The following is a 23,970-nucleotide window of genomic DNA, read 5'->3' as shown; positions in this document are numbered from 1 at the left end:
TCATATGTATTATGCACACACTCACATACATAAATATATATGTGTGTGTGCACCGTTTTTGTGAACTGTTGGACAGTCCCTAAGAAATAAATGCATGTGTACCTGCATTTTGTCTAGCCTTTTGTCACCAAATGTCACACTGACAGACACCTGTGTGTGTGTGTTACAGGGAAGGAGAATCAAAGGGAGGCTGCTCTGTCCTTGTGTCCAAGGAGACCACATCTTCCAAGCTATAAAAGATTCCCTGTGCAGAGGAACTGCACTTTGCAGCAACTTTTACAACACTATCTTTAGTGCCAATTTCTTGCCAGCACTGCTGCTCCCATTGTGTTGACCTGAAGCTCTTTTCATCTGGATCAGGGACTGTATTTGCCTGTGAGGCTACTGGTATTTTATGGCTCTGTGGACTGTCTTGGAAGAGGAGTGATTGCCTTGCTCTACTACATTAATTTCCATCATCTTTAATGACAGAACAAATTAAAAGATATTTCTGGACTGAAGTCCTTCCAAGGGGCAGCTCTTCCTTTGAACTTGCTGCCCATGAAACCAGGGGAGAACACCAGGCACCTTTGCTGGAGTTTTCTGGTCCCACTCAGGCTGGACAGAAATCCCCACAGGCCTGTTGTCACCCAATGTCCCTGACATCACCCCATGGCTCTCACTGGGGTCACCAAAACATGAGGGAAAAGGCTCTGGTACCCCTCTGGAGACAGCCCCAGGTGCCTCAAGCTGGGGTGGTTGTAAGGACTACATATAACTATATGTATAACACCTATAAAACTATGGGCTATACGTCGTTATGGAAACCCCGACAGTGATGATCTCAGGGTCTCCTCCAGCACTGTGGAGCCTGACCAAGGTGGCTGTTGGGTGGAATATCTCCATTGGGGAGATTCCACACCCTCTCTGGGCAACCTGTTCCTGAGCACAGTCACTGCACAGTGAAGAAGTTCTTCCTTGTGTTCAGGTGGAGCTTCCTAGGCATTGGTTTCTGCCCATTGCCTCGTGGCCATGTGGTTGGCACCACAAAGCAGAGTCTGGCTCCATCTTCTTGGCACCCCCCTTAAGATGTTTATACACATTAATGTGGTCTTTTCTTGAGGCTGAGCAGCCCCAGCTCCCTCAGCCTTTCCTCATATGAGAGATGCTCCAGTCCTGCAGTCATCCTCAATGTCCTCTGCTGGCCCTGCTCCAGGAGCTCCATGTCTCGCAGAAGGGAGCTCACAGAGTCATTAGTGTTGGAAGGGACCTCTGGAGATGATCTGGTCCAACCTCCCTGCCCACGCAGGGTCACCTGCAGCAGGTGACACAGGAACACGTCCAGGTGGGTTTTGAATGTCTCCGGAGAAGGAGACTCCACGCCCTCCCTGGGCAGCCTGTTCCAGTGCTCTGCCACCCTCGACATAAAGAAATTCTTTCTCATATTGAAGTGAAAGTGAAAAAAACCCGTATCCTTGTGTTTTAGTTTATGGCCATTGCTCCTCATCCTGACGCCGGGCACTGCTGGAAAGAGTCCGGCACCATCCTCTAACACCCCTTTTTGAGATACTTATATGCACTAATGAGCCTTCTCCAGACTAGCCAGGCCAGCTCCCTCAGAGAGATGCTCCAGACCCCTCGCCACCTTCATGCCCGCCGCTAGCCCAGCTCCAGCAGCCCCTCGTCCCTGCTCCCTCCTCCTCCTCCTCCCGCTCCATGTTGCGCCGCCCCTGCAGTACCGGCGGGGCCCTGCAGGCGGTGCTGGTCGCGGGCCGGGCCGCGGGAGGAGGAGGAGGAGGAGAAGGAGGAGGAGGAGGAGGCAGCGAGTGCCCGGATCGGCCGCAGCCGCCGCCGCCGCCCCGCGCAATCCGCCGCCATCCGCCGCGCCCCGCGCCCATCGCCCCCCCGCACCCGGCTCCGCAGGCACCCCCGGCTCCCCGCCACCACCACAGGTGGGTATCGGGGGCCGGCGGCGGCGGCGGCCGCGGATATTCGGGGCGGTGAGTGGGGCCGGGGGGAGGGAGGGGAGAGGAGAAGAGAGGAGGGAGGGGAAGGGAGAGGGAAGGTGGGACGAGGCAGCGCTAAAATGGAGCCGGGGCCAGCGGCTGCGGCACCCCGCGGCCTGCTCGCCTCGGGCCGGCTGCGGGGGGACCCCCGCGGTTCGTGGCCGCCCGTGGTTGTTGTGCGGGGCCTGCCCGGGCCCATCCCCGGCGGGATCCCCGTCCTCGGGGCCCCTTGTCCGGGCTCCAGCCCCCCGGGCCGGGGGGTCCCTGCCGCAAAGGCGGGTTGTTTTTCTTGGTCGTCTGGAGTGTGACACAAAGGTTTTTTTGGCGCGCGGTGGGGGTCGCAAAAAAACGAGGGGGGGGGGGGGGGTGGCATCCAGAAGGCTCGGCCGGTTTGTTATTGTGCGGGAGCTACAAAAGGGCTGCTGAGGCCGAAATGCGGCTGGGCCGGGAGGGGGGGGAGCGAGGAGGGAGTTTGTGCGCTGGGCCAGCTGGTTCGGTAGGTTTGAAAAGATGTTTTAGGGTTATTTTTTTTTTTTGTCCAGGAAGGAGTTTTTTCATCTCTGGGTGGGAGCAGCTGTGCCCTCCTAATGCGGGTCCCGGGACTCGTGCTGAGCATCTTCACGGGGGGGTGGTTTTAGTCGTGTTGGTTGTGACAAAAACCCCCTGATCTCCCAAGTCAGAGCTGCCGAAAGGGGTTTGAATGAGCTGGGAGTTGCGGGGTTTGTAAGGAAAGTTGTTTTGTTTTGTTTCAGTCTTCTGAACGTGCAAAGGGTGAGACACTCACCGAGTATCATCTTATGAAATGTTTGTATATTGATGTTAATGGTGTTCGGGGTGATAAGGTAAAATAAACATAGATGTTCAGGACTTTGGTAATTTCGTTTCTTTCTAGGAACAGGTATAAAGTATAAGCACATTGCAGTGTCTACATCCTCTGCTTAGGGGGAAGGCATCCCACCCCTTCCAGCGCTGAATCCAGGTTAATAGAGGAAGTTTTGTTTGGCTTAAGCCTTGTCTTGAAAAGATGCAAGTGAGGCCTCCACTGGAATGGGCCCTTCCACGGTGTATAAATAGCTGGTCCCTGCCTTGAGCCCGAGTTTGGAGAATCAGCTTCTGATGAGGAGGTTTTTCAGATATAAACTGGCAGACTTACCTGCCTTTTCCACCTTCAGTTGCCACTGGGGTAGTTAAACCCCAGCGTCCTAAAACCTACTCCTCTAGGGACTGAGGAGTAAAGTCACCTGGAAGAGGTAGGGAGGCCTAGACCATATCCTGAAAGTAGAATTTAGGGAGAGGATGGAAAATGATGTTTTCAGGCTTTCTGACCGAAAAGATTAAATAGTTACCTGCCTTTTTGCCCTCTAAATGAAACATTGTAAATGGGCCTGGGTGTTATCAGGAGCTCATCAGGAGATTTTTGTGTGTTCATCATAGGTGATGCTGCTTCTTTCAGGTCTCTAGCTTAAGAAGTTCTTAAGTTCTTCGTAGTTAACAGAGTGTTTTGGGTGGTACGATAAACAAGACCTCTCCCATATGACCTCTTTGAAATGGTCTAGTGTTTTGCTTGTTACAGTTAAAAAGTTAAGATGAAAAATAATACTCGGACAAATCACAAATATTATGGGAGGTTGCTGCTTTGTGTCTGTTGGTTTTGGGTTTTTTAATTACACGTTTCCTCAAGCCAGTGTGATTACATCTGCTGTTAGCTGTGTTTTGATTTTGTGCTTAATTTGATAAGTACCTTGAGTGCAAATTGATTCTTTTTTTTTGTTTGTTAGACTGGTCTGCTTTTCTGCACAGCCTGAGTAAACTAGATATCTGTCACATGTTTGAGGCTGCTTTCAGCAGTTTTCACTGTTAGGAAGATATATTTTTACATGACTTGATAGATACCTTTCTTGAAAAAAAAGGTGAAGAAAGTAAACCATGTGTTTGATACAGATTTCCAAAGTTGTCATTATAAAGTGCCTTGGTGCCTTGTTTTTTTCTAAATTTGGAGAATTTTATTTTGGTCTTAGAGTACATTTTTTTAAAATGAACTCTGAGCTTTTTTTTTTTTTTTATTTTTCTGTGTGTGCAAGAGAGCTTAAAGGGCAACTTAGCCAACTGGCTGAAAGAGGAAAAGTAAGTAAATGCTCCATACAAGTGCTGGAAAGGAGATGCAGGGCTTAAAAGTATTTTTGTTTCAATAAATATGAGTGATGTTCCCAAATATTTTCTTTAATTAAAATTATTTCGCTTTATAGTGACATCTTAATAAAGCCTTTTAATAAAGCTTTGTGTAAAACCTCACTTCAAAGGCTAATTTATTGGAACAACCTCCTGAAGGTAGGGGTGGCATTAGAGTCTGTGTTTGTCTAACAGTGCTGGTACCTGAGTGATTGTGTAAAGACAGACAACCCTCAGTGTGTGTGGCAGGGATGGTTCCAGAGCACCTGATGGTTGTACCACACCTTTCTTGTCCTGCTGGGATCACACCTGAGGTGTGGCTGGGGAAAACAAGGACCCTGGTGCTGTTCTGGTTTGCCTGAGCTGTGCAGTGCAGCCTGTTGGATGATCCATTACAGAATTACCTGCCCGTTCAAGATTCAGGAGTTTTGGTTGTTCAAGGCCTTCATTGTGCTCACCTGACTAATTGGAAGTATTTATGGGTGAGCTGAGCTAACTTTAAGTGCTGCTGCACTGAAAATAATAGTAATCCTTTTCTAATTATTTATTTTTTTTCTTTTATGATGATAGTCTAGAAAGAAATTTTTGCTATAGAGGCATTTCCACCTGTAATGGTGTTTTTTTTTCTTCTTATTGGAGAAATAGAAGCAAAATGAACAGGAGAAACTCAGTGATACTTCAGGGGAGGGAGGGAGAGGGTTTATTCCAAGGGCTGGACCTCTCTGGTCATCCGTGTTCCTCATTAACTACATTCCTCATTTATTCTGCAACTTGGCACTGAGCTGTTTTCTTAGTATCAGGCCTTGCTCTTAAGCTGATCATGCCTTGTAAGTGGGTTTTGTTTTTCATGTGGCACTGACTCATTCTCCTAAGAGGTCGATAATTTCACAGCTCCTTATCGCTGGTTTGTCATTTGAAACAGAAGAAATACAACTGTGGGTCTCTCAGGTATCAGACAATGCAGTGAGGGTGAGAGCACAAAGACCAGGTAAAGGCTGGGCAGCTGCAGCTCTCCATTGCAGAGCTAATGATTTTGTTATCAAAGTCATGAGAGTGCTCATGGAAAGCACCTTCTGAAGGGGGTTTTGCACACATTTGGGTTGGTTAAAGAGTTGGTCTTTCCCACATGAAGATAAAATAAGGCAGGAGATTATATTATAATATTCAGCCTCGCTGAAATGTAGCTTTGACTCATGTTCTGTTAGTAACTTGTATTAGAATTTAGGATGATCTCTGCAGACACATTTGCTTCCTGCACAGAAGTAACAGAGGTTGGAGCTTCTGAGCTGTTTATTTCGGAGCAAAGCTGTTCAGATGTGTATGGCTGTAAATCCTGACCTGGTATTTTGTCTGGGAGCGTTTGGACCACAACTGAAGTGGACTGGAGGCTGCTCTAGTAGCCCTGGTTTGTTTTGTATTTACCTGTGGCATTGGTTGGTTGTGAAGCTGCTTGACTTGCAGTGCTGTGGGGTCTCTGGGGACAGGAGGTGCTTTTGGGATTTTATAAGGTGTATGTGCAGTTCTGCAGTTCTTGCACCCAAATTCAGTGTCTGTGTTTTGGTTCTGAACTCTTGAATTTTTCAGGAAAGTTTTGATAAGCTGGAAGGGGTGAGAGAGCTCACTGTTACACCTTTAAGAGACTAGAGGTATGAATTTGGGGAGGACTGATGAAAACAATCATACCTTGAGTGAAAGGGAAGAGGTAGTGGCCGGGTTTGAAATGTGCAAATGTGGTGGAGGAGGTGAAGGTGAGCCTGGTGTGAATGTCAAGAAATACAGGAAAAATAACCAGGAAGAAAGCAAAGACTTGCTAACAGCCCCTCAGGATCTGGCCAAGAGGACCACTCTGTTGGGCTGTAGTACTTCAGATGTCTACCAGGCTTCCATTAGCTGTTGGGAGCAGCCTCAACAGCCTTTGGATTTCAGGTGGGTGGCACTTATGAGGAGTAAACTACCTAGTATTTGTGGAGTTAGCACCCTTAAGGAAGAGATTTGGTGGAGGAACCCTTCCTGGGTAGCCATCGAGACATTTAGGCAGGAATTGTAGTGATGGTGCTCCAAGCACTGAATACAGACAGATTTGAAGAGCTTGCATTGGGACTTTGCCTCCCCCAGGCACTTCTTGTGTGGGAATATAGCATTTTGGGGGTTTTTTTTGCGAGAGTTCTGCTGTGGGGTAAGTTCTTCAGCTCTTCCTACCTGTATGTGGGCTGGGAGGTTGTACAGAAGCCTTGAGTGATCTTGTTCAGCATTGGGAGTGGGCTGTGAAGCAGGCAGGGGAGTAGGGACATGTTCAAGGGATGTTTCTTCATGGCTACAATAGTATGAAATATGGTTTTATCTTTTATTGAAATAACCAAAGAATCGAGTTCCCACCTAGCAATTGAAGCTTCAAGAGCTGTCATTCAGAAACGGATTCATGAGATCTTGAGTGTTGGTATGATGTTGGTGTTCTGCATCAACAACACTAGAGCAAAGTGTTGCCTCTAGTGAGGCCTGTGATCCTGTTGCAGCAAAAGCAGTGGATGGGATGGCTCATTTAGGAGGTGTTTGCAGCATTCCCCATCCCAGCATGCAGAGACCTGCTCCTCCAGAACTCTTCTGGAGCAGGGCTTCATGCTGCTGCTGGCCCCACAGCATCAGGAAGGCAGGCAGTGTGATTCAGAGCGTGGTTTTCAACCCCAGAAAGTGGGAGATGAAGGCTCTATTTCTTGCTCTGCTGCTTAGCAGAGCTGCAGAGTTCTGTGGTGTCATTTTCCTATCTGGAAGATGAAGTGATGACGCTTACACACCTTGTCAGTTATGCACTGCAAATATCTATGTAAATTAAAGCATCTGTGAAATGTTTTCACTTCCTGTTTGGCTCGAGGTAGTCCAGATGTCCTGGGCATAGCCCGGGTTACTGAGCTCTCCAGAAGAGCTAAAGCTTCCTAAAGATGTCTAAAGCTCCTTTCTTAGGAGGACTGAATCACGCTGCTGTAAGGTGCTTTCCTACCACTTTGTCCCTCTGTCCCTTTCCCATCAGATTCCTGTTAGCATCCTTGGCATTCATTTGTGGTGCAAATGGCTTCTATGAATAGGCTTCCTGCAAGGAGAATTGCTGTGCAATGCTGCATTGCCCTGGTGCTGTTAAAATTGGGGAACCCGGAGGAAGACTTGCTTGGAAGCTTCAGTGTCTGCAGTGTTTATGAACTGCAGGCTTGTCTGGACTGCTTGACATCTTATTAATGGTTTGAACCGGCTGCATCAGTCCTGATGGCTGTGGGAATTGGGAGAAATCTGATAGAGAAAGAGCTGTTCAGCTCTTGCCAGGGCAGCTTTGTACCCTGCAGCGAGTACCTGCCAGAGGAGCTCCCAGCAGGGCCCTGGGGAGGAACAGGACTGGAGGGTTTTGCTCAGCAGGGGTGTGCAGGAACCTCTGCCTTGCCTGTGCAGTGAGGGATTGGCATTTACGACCTGCTGATGAATAGCACTGGCTTTTATCTCTTCATAAAGATAACCCTCTGTGCATAATCTGAGTGGGAGCTGAGGCCCTGAAGTCAGCAGGCAGCCTCAGAGTGCAGAGAGGTGACCAGAGCCCAGATTTGGTAGTGAGGCCCATCAGGCACAAGGTAAACATCCACCTCCCTGTTCCAGTGTGATGCTTCCTGAGACTGCAGAGAAAACAGAGCAGCTTACCCAACAGCTGATGGCATTTGTGTGGAAAGAGATGTATCTGTTCCTGAAAAAAGGACTGTTTAACCCAAAGGACTGCCAGCTTTGCTCTGATTTCATCTCTTGGAGCTGTGACATCTCTAATTTCCTCTCTGGTTGTTTGCTATAAAATTTATGTTCACTGCTGAGAGACAGAGTAAGTCACTGAGCTTGGGACCAGGTGAAGGATTTGTGAAATGTTTGACAGAGAATTATTCTTCCAGTGGCCAGTTGTGGCCTTGGCTGTGTAGGGCTGTGTAGGGTGAGCTGTGTCTCATGGTTTGGAGGCTCAAGTTTGGGTTCTGGAGCTGGCAGCACATTGGTGTTTCACCTGTGTGTATCTCACCTGGATTATATGGGTATCATTGATGTGATGACTTCTAAAAGTCTGTGGCAGAATTGTCAGGGCTAAGGGAATTTCATAACCTTAACATGCAGTGGTGTTTATTTTTAGTGATGGAAGAGTTTCTGCCTTCACTTGTCAGAGCTAAGGCCTGGTGCAATGGTCTGGGAACAGTTTGTGCTTTTGTGGGTGCCTTCTGCTCCTCTGAAGCAGTGGGCAGGATTGGGTGCACTTCTGTGCCAGTGGATAGCCTCTTCCACTGGAAGAGGCTGTTCTGGACGTGGCAGGTGCTGCTGCAGTGCATTCCTTCCTCGTTTGACTCATCTTTACATCTTCTCCTTTGTGATTGAGAGCTACATTTTCTCTGAGGATCTTGGCACGGAGGTTTGGTGACTGGGGTAGGGACCTGAGCTCTGAGACTTCTTACTGTCTGTGATGTTAGTTAAGCAAACTGTTCCTCTGCCTTGGTTACCCAGGTAAAATAGGACTGATAGTACCAGCCCTGTTACCCATCAGGAGATCCCTACCAGCTACTCACAGTCTGTTGCTGTTGCTCAGATACCTAAATGCCCAGTTTACCTTACAGTTCAGCTGAATGTTGCCAGGAGCTTTCTGAACGAGTTTTACCAACAGAGCATTATGCCAGGTATTCCTTTAGTATTTGGATGTAAACTGCTCACTTGTGATCAGCTTCCTTGCTCTGGCATTGAGGGAGCAGGGTGTTGTGTCTGTGTCTTCCCTCTGGATGTTCACATCTCAGAGGAACCGGAGCAGGGCAGAGTGGAAGGCAGAATCACTTTGGAGGCTGTGGGTAGTGTGTTTTCAGCTCTGGGCCTTGTTTGTGGGAAGAACCAGAACTAAAGTACAACTTAAGTACAAATCTTTAGATTTACACTTGAATATGAGCCTTTTCGGACAGGCAGTTCGCAGAGATCATGAGGTTACTTCCCTTTCCTCTTGTACCAGAGGGTTTGAGATATGGATCTTTTGAGGCCACAGGTGGTTCTTGCTGAACTGAACTGCACTGTCCTCCCTGGGTTTTGCCTCTGAAATGTGAAACAGCAAAGAAATAGGCTCTTTTATTTCTATTGTGTCTTGTTGCAGAAGTACCTGCCAGGAGGTCAGGAAGTCAGAGCCTGATGGTGCTGGGTCCTGCCTTGTTTAACATCTTCACGCCCTGGATGATAGGGCAGGGAGTGTAATGTTGGTAGCTGGTGTCTGCAGGTTGTTCCACGAGATACCTTCCTACTTCCCTGCAGCATTCAGCTCTTGATTCTGAGGGATGATAAGAAAGCCCTGCAGCCCTTCCTCTTGGGTTGGAGATAAGGTTGTACCTTCGTGACAAGCTGGCACGAGCCAGTCAGTTCCTCCTTTACAGCGTGATGGGGCAGATGGAAAGGAAACTGGCTCTGTTTCTCTGGAGGGCTGTTGGAGAGAGACACTCCTTTCAAGGAAAGGATTAACTGCACACCTTTGATTTTCTGTTACTTGAAAAGGAGGGGAAGTTTCATGAGCACAGGATCTCACAAGTACTTTCTGTGGGCTGTGGACCAGCTTTCTGATGGGATTTTTTTTGCTCTGTGCCATAGTCTTGCATACTCAGGATGAACTATTTCTTTGTGTGCATCCTCAATTACTGGAGGTCAGGGCTCCTTTCCAGGGTGTGGCATTGTCTGTCCAGCCGGCACAGAAGGGACCACAGAACTCGTTAATGTTTTTGTGTAAATACAATTGAGCTATTCTCCAGACCCCAATCTGCTTTATCTGTTTTACAGTAAGTTACAATTCCACCCTTTCTGGCTGCCTTTCTCTGCCTGCCTTCCCAGCACTGGAAAAGCTGTTCAGCAGAGAGGTGAAGCTTCTGTATTTTACAGGCCAGACCTGAGATTGCAAAGATCTGTTTTCTCTAGAGCTGTGCAGTGATTTAGTGACAGTAGTTGTGATTCCCAACCTGTTGGTCCATTTAGAAGAGAGGGCAGCAGGTGAGCTTGGTGAAGACAGAACTGAGAAAATGAGGTCGTGTTACAGGACATGCCCTTTCTGTCTCCCCTGTCATGTTTTATCTCTACCTGTAGAGCCCCACAGTGCAGAGTTAATGATAGATCCACTGTCCAGAAGGCTCTGCCTCTCCTCTTCATGGTCCTGCTCTGTGCCTCAAATCCCAGGAAGCTTGGCATAGAGAGAGGTCTGATGATGGGGCTGGACAGCAGGCAAGCCTGGCAGACAACCTCCAACCTCCAGTACTACTTGGCTAACAACATATCTCTGCAATAAATCATGGGAGATATGATCCTGTTCTCCCACTCCCTGTTTTTACAGGAGACAAGGTTCATGGGAAATCCAGAAAGAAGCTGGTATTGTGCAGGATTAAAGGAACTGGTACCATCAAATACATCTATTGAGCTTGTGAATCAGGAGCTTGGTGATGGGGTGTTTTATCTCTTCTCTGCACTGCAGACTCCTGACTTGCTTCTCCCTATCTGGCAGGATTTGGTGCCATATTCTGGCACCACGTTTGGTGCTACATCCAGATCTTGGCAGGTCCTTTTTCAGGTGTACCAGCAAATCTTGGCAGCTCCCTCTGGAAATAATTCAATAGAACGACAGTGAGCAGTTTCTTGTGGATTAGACTCTTGCTGCAGCCTCTGCCTGCTGCACAGCTCTTCTCATTGATCCTGTTGGCTTTGTACTTGTATGCTGATATTCTCCTGTTGCTCCCCTCCTTATTAAGCAACGTCTTCTGGGAACTGAGTGTTCATCTGGTCCCTTTCCTGCTAGGCTGATGATCCATGCCTGGCCCATACAGAGCTTTTAAAGGATATTAGTGCATCTGACACCAAGCCCCTGGGCAGGTGATCACACTGTTTCACCAAAGCCCTTCCAAGGGCAGCCGGTGGTGTCTTTCATCGCTGAGGCAGGTGGTGAATGTTTCACAAATAGGTGGTTCTTGGTGGGACAGGTTCCAAGAGAAGTAGTGGTGTTTCTCTGTTGACAGATAAATGTTGAGCTCTGGAAATATCAGCAAAATTGACTGTGTGTATTTAAAGAAGAACGAACACCACTAATCTCCTGTAAAACTATACTGTGTTTTTTGAAAGGTTTCCCGTTACTAGTATCATGTATTTCAGTTTAACATCAACTCCAAACACTTCTCTCTTCTGAAAGTACTGTTCAGCTTTTCCAACCTGTGAGTTTCTGAACAACTTGTATAAAGTTTCAGGTCAAAAATCATCCTGCTTGTGGAGAAAAGCCTTTTCACTGTTAATCTCCATCCTGGTGCTTTGTTTTGTGTTGGTGACTGCTGCTGTGAAGTGAGCAAGGACTGAAGGTCTGCAGTAGTCTTGGATCCTTTGCCCCAGTGATTGTGCTCAGTGTAGAGCTCAGTGGTGTGCGAGCAGCTGAAGTGATTCCTTCTAGTGTGTGTGTTACCTTTCAGAAGTCTGTTTGCCCTGCTCAGCTAAGGCTGGCTGACTTCCAGGTACTCCAGCTCCATTGAAGTCTTGTGAATAAAACACCAGCAGCCCAGCCTCCTGCATACATAGATTTACAAAGAGCTTTGCAGACAATCCTGTTTGTCAGGAATCTCTCCCTTTGACCGTGTTTTCAGCTCGGGGGTTTCCAGTTCTTACCAGTGCCAGTAACTCGAGGTTTTCACAAGGTTTTTTTGCAGGACAGGCGTGGTAGATCCCTGCTGTAGCTCCAAGACTTACATACTTATTAATCTAATGTCTTTAAGACATTAAAATGTCTTAAAATGCCACTGTTGCTCTCTGGATTAGACCATACCCCTTCAAAAGGCAGTTAGACAGGGTCAGTGCCCAAACATCAGATCCAGGGCAACATGAAGTGGACATGAAGACATGGGAACAGCTCTCTGCCCAGGAAGTGGTTCTGGTGCAGTTATTTGTTCCCTGGGGTCTCTAATGGAACTGGTCATACTGCAGTATTTTGTGATTCCTCTGAGACATTCAGTATTTTGCACTCTGGTGCTGTCCCTTGGTATAACAGGAGACGTTGCTAGTCCTGTGAATGGGAAGAACTAAACTGTATACTAAAGCTGATAGCAAACTTTCCCCAGAAGAGCTCTATAAGCCCAGAGAGAAACCTTGCAGAAATGCTGGGGATTGATTTATTTTTGATTTCTCTGTAATGGGATATTGCTTTCTTCAGGGTCAGCTCTCGGGCACAGGAACCCTGAGCACAGGTCAGCAGCTCTGCCAGGGCTGTCAGTATTCAGTTGTCAGCATTGGCATGTGCCTTGTGGTTCCATGCTCTCCTAATAAGGAGCATGCAGGCAGGCAGGTCAGTTGTAAACGAACTCGATTTTTATCAGAAATGACTGTGCTCTGCAAGACTAGAAGGCCTGTATGATCCCTGCCTGGATTCCCTGCGTGACTGTGCGATGGGGAGACAGTCGATAGTCGAGCGTCGCGCCAGCCTTGGGAGGCTCTGTGGCCTCTCTGAAGTGCTGTGGGTGACCTGGGTGCCAAGTGATTCCACTGGCCAATACACCCCTGGGTCTGCAGCTGGCAGGAGGGATGGGCAGCAGGGTCCTGCCTGGGCTCTGATCCGGCTCAGTGCTGTACGGAAGTTGCTTCACCTCTCCATAGACTCGCTTTCCCCTTTGGAGCACACACACACATACCACACAGACAAAGCTGTGTTTCACAGTCAGCTTCAAAGCATTGAAGGAGTTCAAAGTAAATCTCATTTATCCAGACAGCACAGTTGTGGCTGTCCCAGAAAGTTTGACAAGGGGCTTTATCCCGACATGTCCCCAGCTCTTCTGTTCTGAAGTGGTTGTTTATTCCTCCCTCATCCTTTTAATGATATAAGATGTAATCAAGAGGCAGCTGAGACCCGGTTACATAACTGTTGTCGGGGTTTCTCTTTGGCTTCGTGGCCCAGTGTTGCACACTGACTTTCAGGAACTCAGGGATTTTCTGTTAACCAGATAACTCCTGAACCTGATACGATAGGTGGTTTGTTGTTGTTGGGGTTTTTTTAAATACTTGCTAATATTAATCTGGTTTAAGTTTTTTAAATCTCAACCTGGATTTTCTTGGTTTTATTGTGAGGTTGGTACAGGATTGACATGGTCTGTATAGACCCCAAGCCTGGCTCCCTCTGCAAGGCTCAATATACCTGTAAAAGCAGGTGGCTGTGCTCTTGCCAGCACAGCACCCTCTGCTATTCCCTCTGCTCTGGGCCTCCCCACAGTTCTGCCTGTTCAAACAGCTCATTGTTCTCAGTCCAACTTCTACTTTCCTGCCAAGTTTGTGCTAATCAGTGTGTTTTCTCTCCTTTTCTCTTTTATGTCTGTCCTACTAATAAAACACAGTGCAAATGGCTAAGTGAGGGAGGAGCTGTTGTTTTCTTTGGCACATGGCGGCCATCTGAGCAAAGATGGAACCAGACTGAAGCCAAAGATCGTTTGCTACTCAGCAGGCAAAGGTGCCTCAAGGCTTCCAGCCAGCCCTGTTGCCTCCATGGGCCTTCATGCTGCAGCTCCCTGTGGTGGTCCAGCAAAGATGCTCTGAGGGGCATCTTGTGGAGCCTGGTGTTTTTCCTGAGCATCCCATGGATGCTGTTACTGACTGACAGATGATTTCCTCTGTCCCTGACCACGCTGCCTTAGCACACAGAGCCCATGAATTCTTGCTCCTGACAGGCCTGATTTAAGTCCTACAATACAAGAGCAAACACTATGTGTTGCCAGGTTTATTGGTCAGACACTTGTCCCCTGGTAGCAGCCTTTAGATGGGCTTTACTTGGCCAGTTGCAGTTGGCACTACATTCCCAGTCTGGCTGTATCCAGCATGTTTGCAGTCTGTGCTTCGGTTTGTACATAATGTGTGGTGCACTAATCCTCTTACCTGGAAATCATGTTTGATAAGGCATTGCTGGTGGGAGTTGTAGCCTCTGGTCAGACACAGTTTCTTTCAGAGTGATTTCTGTCTGTGTTGGAAAAATGCTTTTATCTGGATGAATTTCAGAAAGTGTGAGGGGTGGGAAGGTCAGATATATATCACATTTTGTTACTTCAACACAGAGTTGAAACCCTAAGATGGGACCTAGCAGATGGTATAATAAAACTGCTAGCAGTTTTAGGCTTGAAGTGGAGACTTTATAACAAGAAATCGGGAAATCTAAATTATGTGTGAAAAGGTTAGATTAAGCTCCTAGATTTGAGAAAATTGAGAACAGAATTATGCTTTAAAAAAAATGAAAGAAAGGTCAACTGAAAGTAAGCAAAGTGTCTTTTCTGACATAGAAGTTGATGTGCAGTGTGTGCACTGCCCATGTTTCAGCTCTGTCCCAGGCTCCAAGAGCCAAAATGTGGAAGTAAAGAAACTCGCTCATGATGGGTGTTAATTGCAGCATGTTGTGCCAGCAAAGATCAGAGTGAAAAATTAACAAACCACATCCATTGTGAAAAATATACTTAAAGCTAAAAGTGGTGTTCAAGGTGCCAGCAACAGAGAAATGTAATTTTTTTGGTGAAGTGTTTTCAGCAATCATAGTAGAAGGGCTGAACCCACAGGCTCAAGAGTCTGAATCCAGTATGTATCTCTCTCTCAAGGCCAGCTAACAGGGAAAGAGAATTTGAAGAAAGAACTCTGTTGCCTTCAGCTGATGGTATCAAAGCATTAATTGCTGGTATAAGTCATTAGCTGTGGTTGGTGTGGAACCATAATCTAAACATTAGAAACCTGTCTGCCAGTGCTTCAGTGGGAAACCCAGTGATAAATTCTGTGGTATAAGATACGGTGCTTTTCTGTTATTTATGTTTAGGAATCCTTGTTTTGCTGCTTATTGTTAGACTTACTCCTTTAAAGCAAGGACTGTGTTGACCTCTCGTGTGTTCTCATACTTAAAGAAGCTCACCTCTTTCAGTGCTGGAGTGGCAGGAAAACATGATGCTGTGAGAAGTGTGTTCCTGCAGTTCTTTTAATTCAGTTTGTGAATCTTAAAGCCCACAAGCTTCTTGTGACTAAAGAGGAGGGAGTTAAAACCCTGTAACTTGGTGTGTGTGCTCACTGAATATCTGCAGTTCTAGCTGTCGTGTGTGCTTTACTTTTTACCTCTCTGTGGCTGAATAATCTGTTTGATGGTGTTCTCCTGGTTCTCTTTCACTAAAAGGCAGATCGGGAGCGGCGCAGAGAAATTTCCTTACTAGATGACATTTCATCGCAATGTCCGATCGTTTGGGGCAAATAACCAAGGGAAAGGATGGGAAAAGCAAGTACTCGACTCTCAGCCTGTTTGATAAGTATAAAGGAAAGTCAATAGAAGCTATCAGAACTACAGGTAAGAAGCACCCTCAGTAAGGTCCTTTTGATGTCTTCCCAAGGGTGTTGTTGCAGAGCTCGTTCAGGTTGTTGGCCCTGTGGGGAGGGTGCCCAGTGGGTCACAGCTGGGGTGCAGAGTGTTTGGGCTGATGTCTAAGCCTGTGTTTCATTAAAACTTCAAGGATAGTGCCCATGGCACTTTGTGTTGCTCTTATTGTAGAGGCATGGAGGAAGGACACAGGACAGCTGGGGGCTGTTGGCCTTTTTGTTTAGTCTGTGTCCTTGCTGCAGAGTGGGCGGGTGGCAAACTTGAGTGAAAGCCTTACCAGGGCCTTAGGCTGTGCCAGGACAGGGCAGTTGAGCTAACTGAAGTACCTTAAGCTGGTCAGACCTTGTATGAGGAGAGTCAAGGACTGAAGGCCACTGGGGAAGAACCTGAGTTGGTTTTGCAGTGGAAATGTGACCAGAAGTATATGGTGGGGTCAAAAAAATGAACCTTGCCTGGGCTGGCTCTGGATTTGGTGTGAGAATAGAAAACAAAAACCAGAATACCTTCTTAATAAATGTGGTCTCTGGTGGGTAGAGCTGGCAGATCTAGACCTGGGGACTCCTGGATTAGGTTACCAGTTGGTCTGCTAAGAGCTGGACTTGAGTGGCTGTTTCCCCGAGCTTTGAAGGGGTGGTGCTGTTTCTCCTTGGTGAAATGGAAGAGGAGGTTTTGTACAGGTAGCTAGAAGACTCTGTGAGCACTTTTCTAGAGGAGAATTATTTCTCCTTCCCTTCTTCCCTCCCACTGTGGGAGCTGTTTGCCAGCTGCTACAACAGACGGTCCTGTGGGAAACGACCTGAGTGTGTTGACATAGCAGCAGCAGTTCTGTTGGGACTGCACCCAGCCACAGTATCCTAATTAAGATTACTTATCTGGCAGGATACAACCCTCTAACCTGCTGCTGTTCCTTTCTCACTAGTTATTCCTAGACATGGCTTACAGAGTCTTGGGAAAGTTGCTGCTGCCCGGCGCATGCCACCTCCTGCAAATTTGCCTAGCTTGAAGTCTGAGAACAAAGGAAACGACCCCAACATCATTATAGTACCCAAGGACGGTACAGGATGGGCAAACAAGCAGGATCAGCCAGACCAAAAGAGGTTGGTGGAGTGAATCTCTGGTAATTTTGTCAGCGCTGCTGTGCTGTGTGTTGGACCCTAGTGATCAGTTCTTTGTTGTCCATGTCAATGTAGAACCACTGTTTTAGCTTGATCTTTTAGCAGCTGCCATATTGCCAGAGTTGTTTTGTTGCTCTCTTTCCCCTGTGATCTCACCTCTGCTGTCTCTGCTCAGTTCCAGTGCGACGGCTGCACAGCTGCAGGAGTCGCTGCCGCAGCAGGGTTTGCAGAAATCTGTCTCCAATTTACAGAAGCCGACACAGTCAATCAGTCAGGAGGTAGGTGCAGCTGGTCTCTGACTGCCACCCTGCTTCCCCTGTCCCCAGGCAGCCTGGGGATTTTCTTTAATTGCCTGCGTTGCCTTGCACAAGTAAGAACAGCTCCCGTATAATCAATTCTCATGGAATTGACCCTCTTGAGTCCCAAGTTACTGTGCTGTGTTGCATTTAAGAGTATAATTCTGTGTGTGTTACTTCTGTGTCTTTCAAATGCGTGCAAAAAGTCTAGTTGAGGTCTAGAAAAAAACAGTTAAAATGTAGGATGATTGGTTAACACTTCTAAACTATTTTAGTTTGGGTCTAATTCAAGTGTCACATGGTGACAACAGACCCAGTGCTTGCTCTCAGACTTGATAGAAAGAGTTCAGGTCATGTGGGAGAAGTCACCAGTGTCAGGACCTGAAAAAACTAGTAGCAAGTAAGAAGCTGCCCTAGAGAGTGCAGGGACCTGTCCCCTCATGCTGTAGATTTCACACTTTGAGTTTTAAAAAATTTCCCAGCCCTCGAGGTTCAGAGAAATCACAACAGGGGTTATGATTTGTAGAGAATAGTGGTTAATGCATGAGAAAGTAGGGTAGCCTTCAAGCTGAGGTGTAGCATGGAACAAGAGAGAGACCATTTGGGTAAATGCAGCAGAACAAAGGGAAAACCTGATTAGAGTGAGGTAAACGAGAGAAATGGTGTGAGTTGGTGAAGATGAGCTGAGAAGACATTAGGGCAGAGAAGAGGGTTTTTGCTGTAGCACTGTAGTACACTGGAGTGGGGAACAGCTGACTTTAGCCCCAACAAGATGCTGGGGAGACCTGGGGTGTTGAGTGGTATCTGGTGGGTGATCTGGAGGTCTGAAAAATAGGAGGTGCCAGCCAGGAAATGAGAAACAGTCGTGAAACTTTGCTGATCTGTGGGTGTTGGGGTTTCTTTGTTTGCTTTGTTTTGTTTTCAGAGTACAAATTCAGTGCCAGGTGGACCAAAGTCATGGGCACAGCTGAATGGAAAGCCAGCAGGACAAGAAGGTGGTGAGTATGATAAGCAGAAATGGAGCTGGGTATGTTCCTGCTTCCCCCAGACAGACATGAGTTGGAGTGGACTCTCCTTTCTTCCTGCCCTCCCTGTCAGACTAGTGCAGAATGGGACACAGATGTCTTGGTTACAGTGCAGAGAGACCTTACGAGTTTTCTTTTCAATCTGGATAATGTGTTGCCTGGAAGGATGCAGATGCATCTGCTCAGGTCTGCCAGTGCAAGACGTGGCTTGAACAGAATGTGTCTCAGGGCCACATGGAACCAGGGTGATTCTTGCTCTTGGGTTGCAGCAGGGAGTACTGGGAGGTGAAGGTTTTGAAGAAGAAGGGAAACATTTGCCCCCTCATCAGCATCTTCTGTCAGTCCAGAGCAACGTGTAATAAGGGTGAGGAAAACTGAAAGAAGGGAGATTCTCCCTGAGTAACTGTGCTGCTAATGGCTTCTGCTTGACTGAGAATCTGAAGCAGTGTTAGCACGAACTGGGAGTTTAGTTGTCTTCGGATGCATCCATTTCCACACAGGAGGTGGTTTCCAGCTGCACTGAGTGCTGCCATTAAAACCACAGTGAGGATAACAGCTCAGTTCCAGTGTTTTAATGTGAACAGACCTGGAACTGTTCGGTTGTCGAGTGAAATTGCAGAGAGATGTGAAAGAACTGAGAGAGCTGCTGATTGCAGAAACAGAAGGGACAAGTTTACCCTTAATTAAATGAGACCCTTAATGAGAGGATGTTTCTCAAAGGCCAAATGTTAAAGCAGAGACTTGTGTTTGCCTGAGGTCAGTGGCCAGTGCAAAGACTGTCTTTCTTTGCTTAATTGGTACTTTTCCTGTACAGTCATTTTGAAATCTGATAATCTTAACAGTGTTATTAAAGATTTTTTGAAAACTCATTCTAGGTCACACTTACCAATATAGAGTTCTCAACCCAAGAAAACAGTTGCATATGTGGCTAAGAGCAGCTTAATTAGAAGGTAATTGAATCACAAAAGCATCAGAAATGTGGCTGAAAGGACTTCTTAGGCCATCCCATGCTCACACCTCTTGACCAGTGGCATTGAATAGTTGCTTTTCTTTCTAAGCTAATACAGCAGTTTCTAATATTATGGACAAAGAGGAGAGTCTCTTGCTTTTTACTCTTTTTAAGTCTTATAGCTGTAAAATCTTTTTTTGGAGGGAGTTTCTTGAAAGACACTTTCCTGTGCCATCCTAGCTCAGTAGATTAATACATTCGAAATCAGAACTTGCAGCACTTCTCAGCCACTTCGTAGTGTATTTGGGAAATGTTCTTCTCAAGTATTCTCATGTTTCCAAAATAGTTAAAGGTGTTACATGCAGCAGTTGCAGTGTTTTCCCTGGAAATCTCACATGGGAGGTCTTGTGCAGTGTGCAAGTTCCAGAAAGTGGAAGTTACTAAAACCAATCCTTCTTGACTCTTCAGGACAAGGGAGGAGAAAGATAAATGAGACTCTTTTGTCAGATCTTCAGTACTCCCTGCTGATACTTCTGATGTGATAATTCTGAAATGCCCTTTTTAAAGGGAGCGTTATCCAAGTAACACTAAGAAACAGTTTTCAAAAAAAGCGATTCTTTTAATGTTTAATAGTGCAATAATGCTTGCAATTTCCTTTTATTCAGTGTTATCTTGCCAACAGATTTAGGAGAACTGCTGTGTTTTGTGTTCCAGTCACTGGCAGATCTTTAGAATTGACAGAAAACTGTCATTCTGGGGTGACTGATGACTTAGCAAGACAATTTGCCAGTGACTAGAAATGAACCTGACCTGATCTGACCTCTGATCTGCATCTTGAAAATGCTGCAGCAGGGAGGAGAGTGGGGATGGCATGTAACATCCACCCTTATCTGTGATCTTTCACTAATATATTGGCAGAAATCTTAACAATAGACTTCCCTGGCAGAGTGAGATCTGAGCAGAAACAGTCTGAATAGAAATGTCAAACGCTTGATAGCAGGGTATGATCTATAAACGATCTTGCAGAATTTATATCTCTGCCTCTGTTTGAATTCTGTGCTTTACAAAAATAATTGGAAGCCGAGAAAGTTCACTCTGACTTTGTTGAATGTGAGAATTGAAATGAAGATCCCAAGTGAAGAGCGTGGGAGTGCTGGGTGAGGACATGTGTTGTCGTGTTGGTGACAGCGTCTGAGAGCGTTTGGGATGTGAGCTGAGGTGCCGGTACAGTAGTAACTTGGGTTTAAATGTGCCAGAGGCCCAGATTCTCAGGAAACACGTTTCCAGGCTGATCTTGTAAGGGAGTTGAAAGAGTGGAAGGATTTTCTCTGAGTCCCACACTTATTTGTCTGACAGGTTCAAGGGCCTCAAGCCGACTGTTATCCTTCTCTCCCGAGGAATTTCCGACGCTGAAAGCAGCTGGCGAGCAGGACAAGGGTGGCAAAGAAAAGGGCGCCTTAGATCCGTCGTATGGGCCAGGACCAAGCCTCCGCCCCCAGAGTGAGTGAAGGATTGTGTCCTTCTACCTTATCCCAGCTCATAACCCCACAGACTGTGTGTTGTGCAGGGCGTGCCAGTTCACAGCAGTATCAAATATTCCATCTTTACATTTCCTTTTCTCTTTTTATGAGCTTACATGTGTCAGGCTGCTTAGCAGATGATCACAGGTCAGCATGTGGTGCTGTTGTTTTGTGGTCCAGACAGCTGGGAATGGACTGTCATCTACGATATTGTTTAATAAAAGTTGCTGTGTGATGTTGCAAAGCAGGCCCCTCCCCCCGGGCTGGTGGAGCCACAGTGAAATGAGTGCGTGGTGTGATGTGGCTTCCCTTTGAGTGTTTGTGCATCTAATTGGCATTGATTCTGCAGGGTAAGTAAGGACTGTGGAGATGGGGAGCAGAGTTAGTAGGAATTTAGGCTTATTGACAAATAAGGACACCACTGGTGCAGCAATTACTTAGTAACAGCTGATGCTGCTTATTTCTTGAAAGAATAAATGAAACTGGAGATTTTTCTTGGTCCCTGATATTTTTTCTACAACCTTAGTGTAATTAGGGCTTGACCAGAGCACGTGACATTTCGAGACTTTCTGGCAGAGCGACTGTCTGCATTTACAAAATATTAACATAATTGTTACCTCCTTTCCAGATGTCACCAGTTGGAGGGAGGGCGGTGGGAGGAACATAACCTCTGCTACATCTCTGACCGCCTCCCCTGCTGAGCTGGGCAGCAAGACCTCCAGCAGCGGGGACGGGGCCCCCTCCTCGGCGAGCGCCAGCGACCCGAAGGAGCCGTCTCTGCGCCCAGCTCAGCCCGTCCGCAAAGGGGCCTCACAGTTCATGGGAAATGTCTACCAGCCACCTACATACCATGACATGCTGCCTGCTTTTGTGAGTTACCCTTTCTCCACACCTGCGTCACGTCCTTGGTTCTTATGTGTGTGGGGGTTGAAGTTGGTGAGATGTGTTTTCTGGACTCTCGGTTGCTCACGGATCGTTCTCTTGACCTGTTTTTAGTTTCCCTGGTTTTGCCTTTGCCCTTTCATGCTAGAACAGTGCAGCACAGCCTTGCTCAGCCCAAGGAAAAGTTACCCTTTTCTCTCTAGAGCTGGGGAGGGAACCATTAGCACGTGGCGTGTTGGGCAGCCAGACATGAAATGTTTGGTTTCCCTTTGTGCGAGTGCAGCCACTGTGCACCTGTTGTAACCTAATCTGGGTGAACCTTCCCATGGCAAGGAATAAAACCAGACTATTTTGCTTTGCCTCGTTCCAGATGTGTCCACAACAGCCATCCGAGCCCCCTGCACCGCTGGACCGAGGGTCTTTCCCTGTTCCTCAGCTTCGCCTTGAGCCCCGGGTACCTTTCAGACAATTCCAGATGAATGACCAGGATGGGTAAGGCTGCCATCACTGTCCAACTTGAGAGGCAGGTTCAGGGTGTGATATGAGCCTTAAACTAGGCAAGATTTTGGGCCAAGGATGCAGTTGTGTATGTGAAGCTGCAGGCAGCCATGGGGGAAACCAAAGCAGCAGTGCTTTGCTCCAGCTACAGCAGCAGGTGAAATGTTGCGAGGCTGTAACCACTGTGTGTCTGAAGAAAAGTGTGTGATCCTGGATTGGAGGGGTTGCAACTCTGATCTGTAAGCCTTAGGAAGTGTACCCACTTCCAGGTGGTGAAGGCAAAGCAGCTTTGCTGCTCAGGAAGAGAAACTTGGATACATTGTATTATAAGTGTGTGGTAGGAAAGGACTGACTCATGAAGTCAACTCTGTGTTCTTTGCTTTACTGTTTGCTGTTTCTAACCATTTCTCTGTGTTTTCCTGTAGAAAAGAGAACAGGCTCAGCCTGTCTCGCCCAACACGTCCGGTTCGGCAGCAAATAGAGCGAGTGCCCCGGCCCACCATTATCAATGCAGAGAACCTGAAGGGGCTGGATGAACTGGACAATGATGCAGATGATGGATGGGCAGGTAAAGTGCCTTCATTCTCAAGCTTCAGGCAACATAAAATAGCCAGGATACTCCCGTGGCTCTGTTTTGCTGCCACGGAATAAAGGAGTGGGAAGCAAAGAGTTGTCTGTCTAGTTGTGAAATTGCTGCTGGTGTAAATGATGACACAATGGATCCTTCTGATCCTTCCATCACAATGTGCTCAAGGAATTGGATCTGAAGACTCCTAAAAATCTGAAAACACCAAACAGCAGGAGGTTTACCATTATGGCTGCTAGGAGGAAGAATTAGTCCTGCCTTTTCAGTTGTGGTGTTCAGTATCCAACTGCACACAGTCTGGCTTGATGTTTGTCTCCTCATTTGCAGCCCCCATTCCCAAACTGTTTGCTGCTGCTCCTCTGGGAACAGCGTAGCCGTTCAGCAGTGTGTGTCCACACTGCTCACATAATTTCTTGCCTGATCTAGTTGAAGATGTCCCTGCTCATGGAGGGGGTTTGGGCTAGATGACATTAAAGGTCCCTTCCAACCCAACCCATTCTATGATTCCCCGTACCTGTGGTGGACATTTGGCTTTGTGAGTAGTTTATGCCAAGCCTGTGTGTTCTGGAGTTTAGTGACAAAGAGGGCATAAGATTTATCAGAAAAAGGACCTATTTCTTTCCTCTCACGTATCGCTTCTCCATTCCTGCCTTCGTAGGCATTCATGATGAAGTGGATTACTCTGAGAAACTAAAGTTTAGTGAAGATGAAGAAGAGGAAGAAACTCTTAAAGATGGACGACAGAAGTGGTAAGAAGTGACTGTATTTGCACTTACAGTTTTTTCAGTAAAAGTGAACAATACCAGGATCTTTAAAAACTTGTTCTAAATGTGGTGTCTTGAACCCTCTGATTTCTTACTGTGACTCTGTTGATTCCACTGGCCACTGTTTGATTGGGCTTCAAAGATATGTGTAGGTCTTTAAGTCGAATTCCAGTTTTCCAGGCTTTTTTCCTCATCCCCTGCCCATGTCTCACCTTTATCCTGCTGCACAATGGTAGAGTTGATCCTTATGCACCTTGGGAGAAGCACATCTCTTGTTCTGGTGTTTTTTTCAATCTTTCTGTTGCGTTCAGTTGCCTTTGCCACTTGATAAGGCTGCAGGTGCTTTCTGAGGCAAGTAGCAAATGCAATAGTGAAGCTGTTTCTGTGGCAGGAACAGCTGGGATCCCAGAAGGCAGCGACAGTTGTCCCTGAGCTCTGCAGATAGCGCAGATGCCAAGCACACCTTGGAGGAAGGAAAGAACTGGAGCGAATCAGTGGGCTTGTCCCGGCCAGTCCGGAAAGTGCAGGAATCGCAGCAGCCTCCAAGGAAGCTGAATGGCTGGAGTTCTGCCTCGGAATACCAGGTAGGCTGAACTCGTGTGGGTGGACTTGTGCTGCTGGATGTGACACATCGCTGTCCTTAAGAGGCCAGTTTGACATTTTATTGGAAATGGAATGCTGATTAATTTCTCAGTTCTTGGTTTGTATCCAGCTGGAGAGAAATCCATCTGCATAGCACTTCCACTAGGGAAAAGAAGTTGAAGCTGGTCCAGTGCAGTGGTGTTGTCAGTGAGAAAATGAAGC

The 23,970-nt window shown here is 47.0% G+C and overlaps 1 protein-coding gene across 8 annotated transcripts in view; it reads left to right on the top strand.

Moving 5' to 3' along the window:
• The first annotated feature begins 1,792 nt into the window (after positions 1–1,792).
• The window catches only part of PRRC2B (proline rich coiled-coil 2B), a 45,673-nt gene continuing 23,495 nt past the window's right edge, over positions 1,793–23,970 (top strand). For 4 of the 8 annotated variants that reach the window (XM_027650002.1, XM_027649998.1, XM_027650005.1 and 1 more), the window contains exons 1-11: positions 1,793–1,931; positions 15,334–15,501; positions 16,451–16,628; positions 16,822–16,924; positions 17,868–17,940; positions 20,273–20,416; positions 21,065–21,306; positions 21,689–21,810; positions 22,242–22,384; positions 23,061–23,151; positions 23,558–23,750. In XM_027650002.1, coding sequence (XP_027505803.1) covers positions 15,387–15,501; positions 16,451–16,628; positions 16,822–16,924; positions 17,868–17,940; positions 20,273–20,416; positions 21,065–21,306; positions 21,689–21,810; positions 22,242–22,384; positions 23,061–23,151; positions 23,558–23,750 — 1,404 coding nt within the window. In that variant the 5' untranslated portion in view covers positions 1,793–1,931; positions 15,334–15,386. Of the gene's footprint in view, positions 1,980–15,333; positions 15,502–16,450; positions 16,629–16,821; positions 16,925–17,867; positions 17,941–20,272; positions 20,417–21,064; positions 21,307–21,688; positions 21,811–22,241; positions 22,385–23,060; positions 23,152–23,557; positions 23,751–23,970 lie in introns of all 8 variants that reach the window. The other 4 variants (XM_027650003.1, XM_027650000.1, XM_027649999.1 and 1 more) reach the window with 4 other exon arrangements.

The sequence above is a fragment of the Corapipo altera genome, unplaced genomic scaffold, assembly GCF_003945725.1.
Source record: "Corapipo altera isolate COAL_440 unplaced genomic scaffold, ASM394572v1 268, whole genome shotgun sequence".
Lineage (NCBI taxonomy): Eukaryota > Metazoa > Chordata > Aves > Passeriformes > Pipridae > Corapipo > Corapipo altera.
Note: the sequence above shows the minus strand (reverse complement) of the source record. Positions and strands in the feature narration are given on the sequence as shown.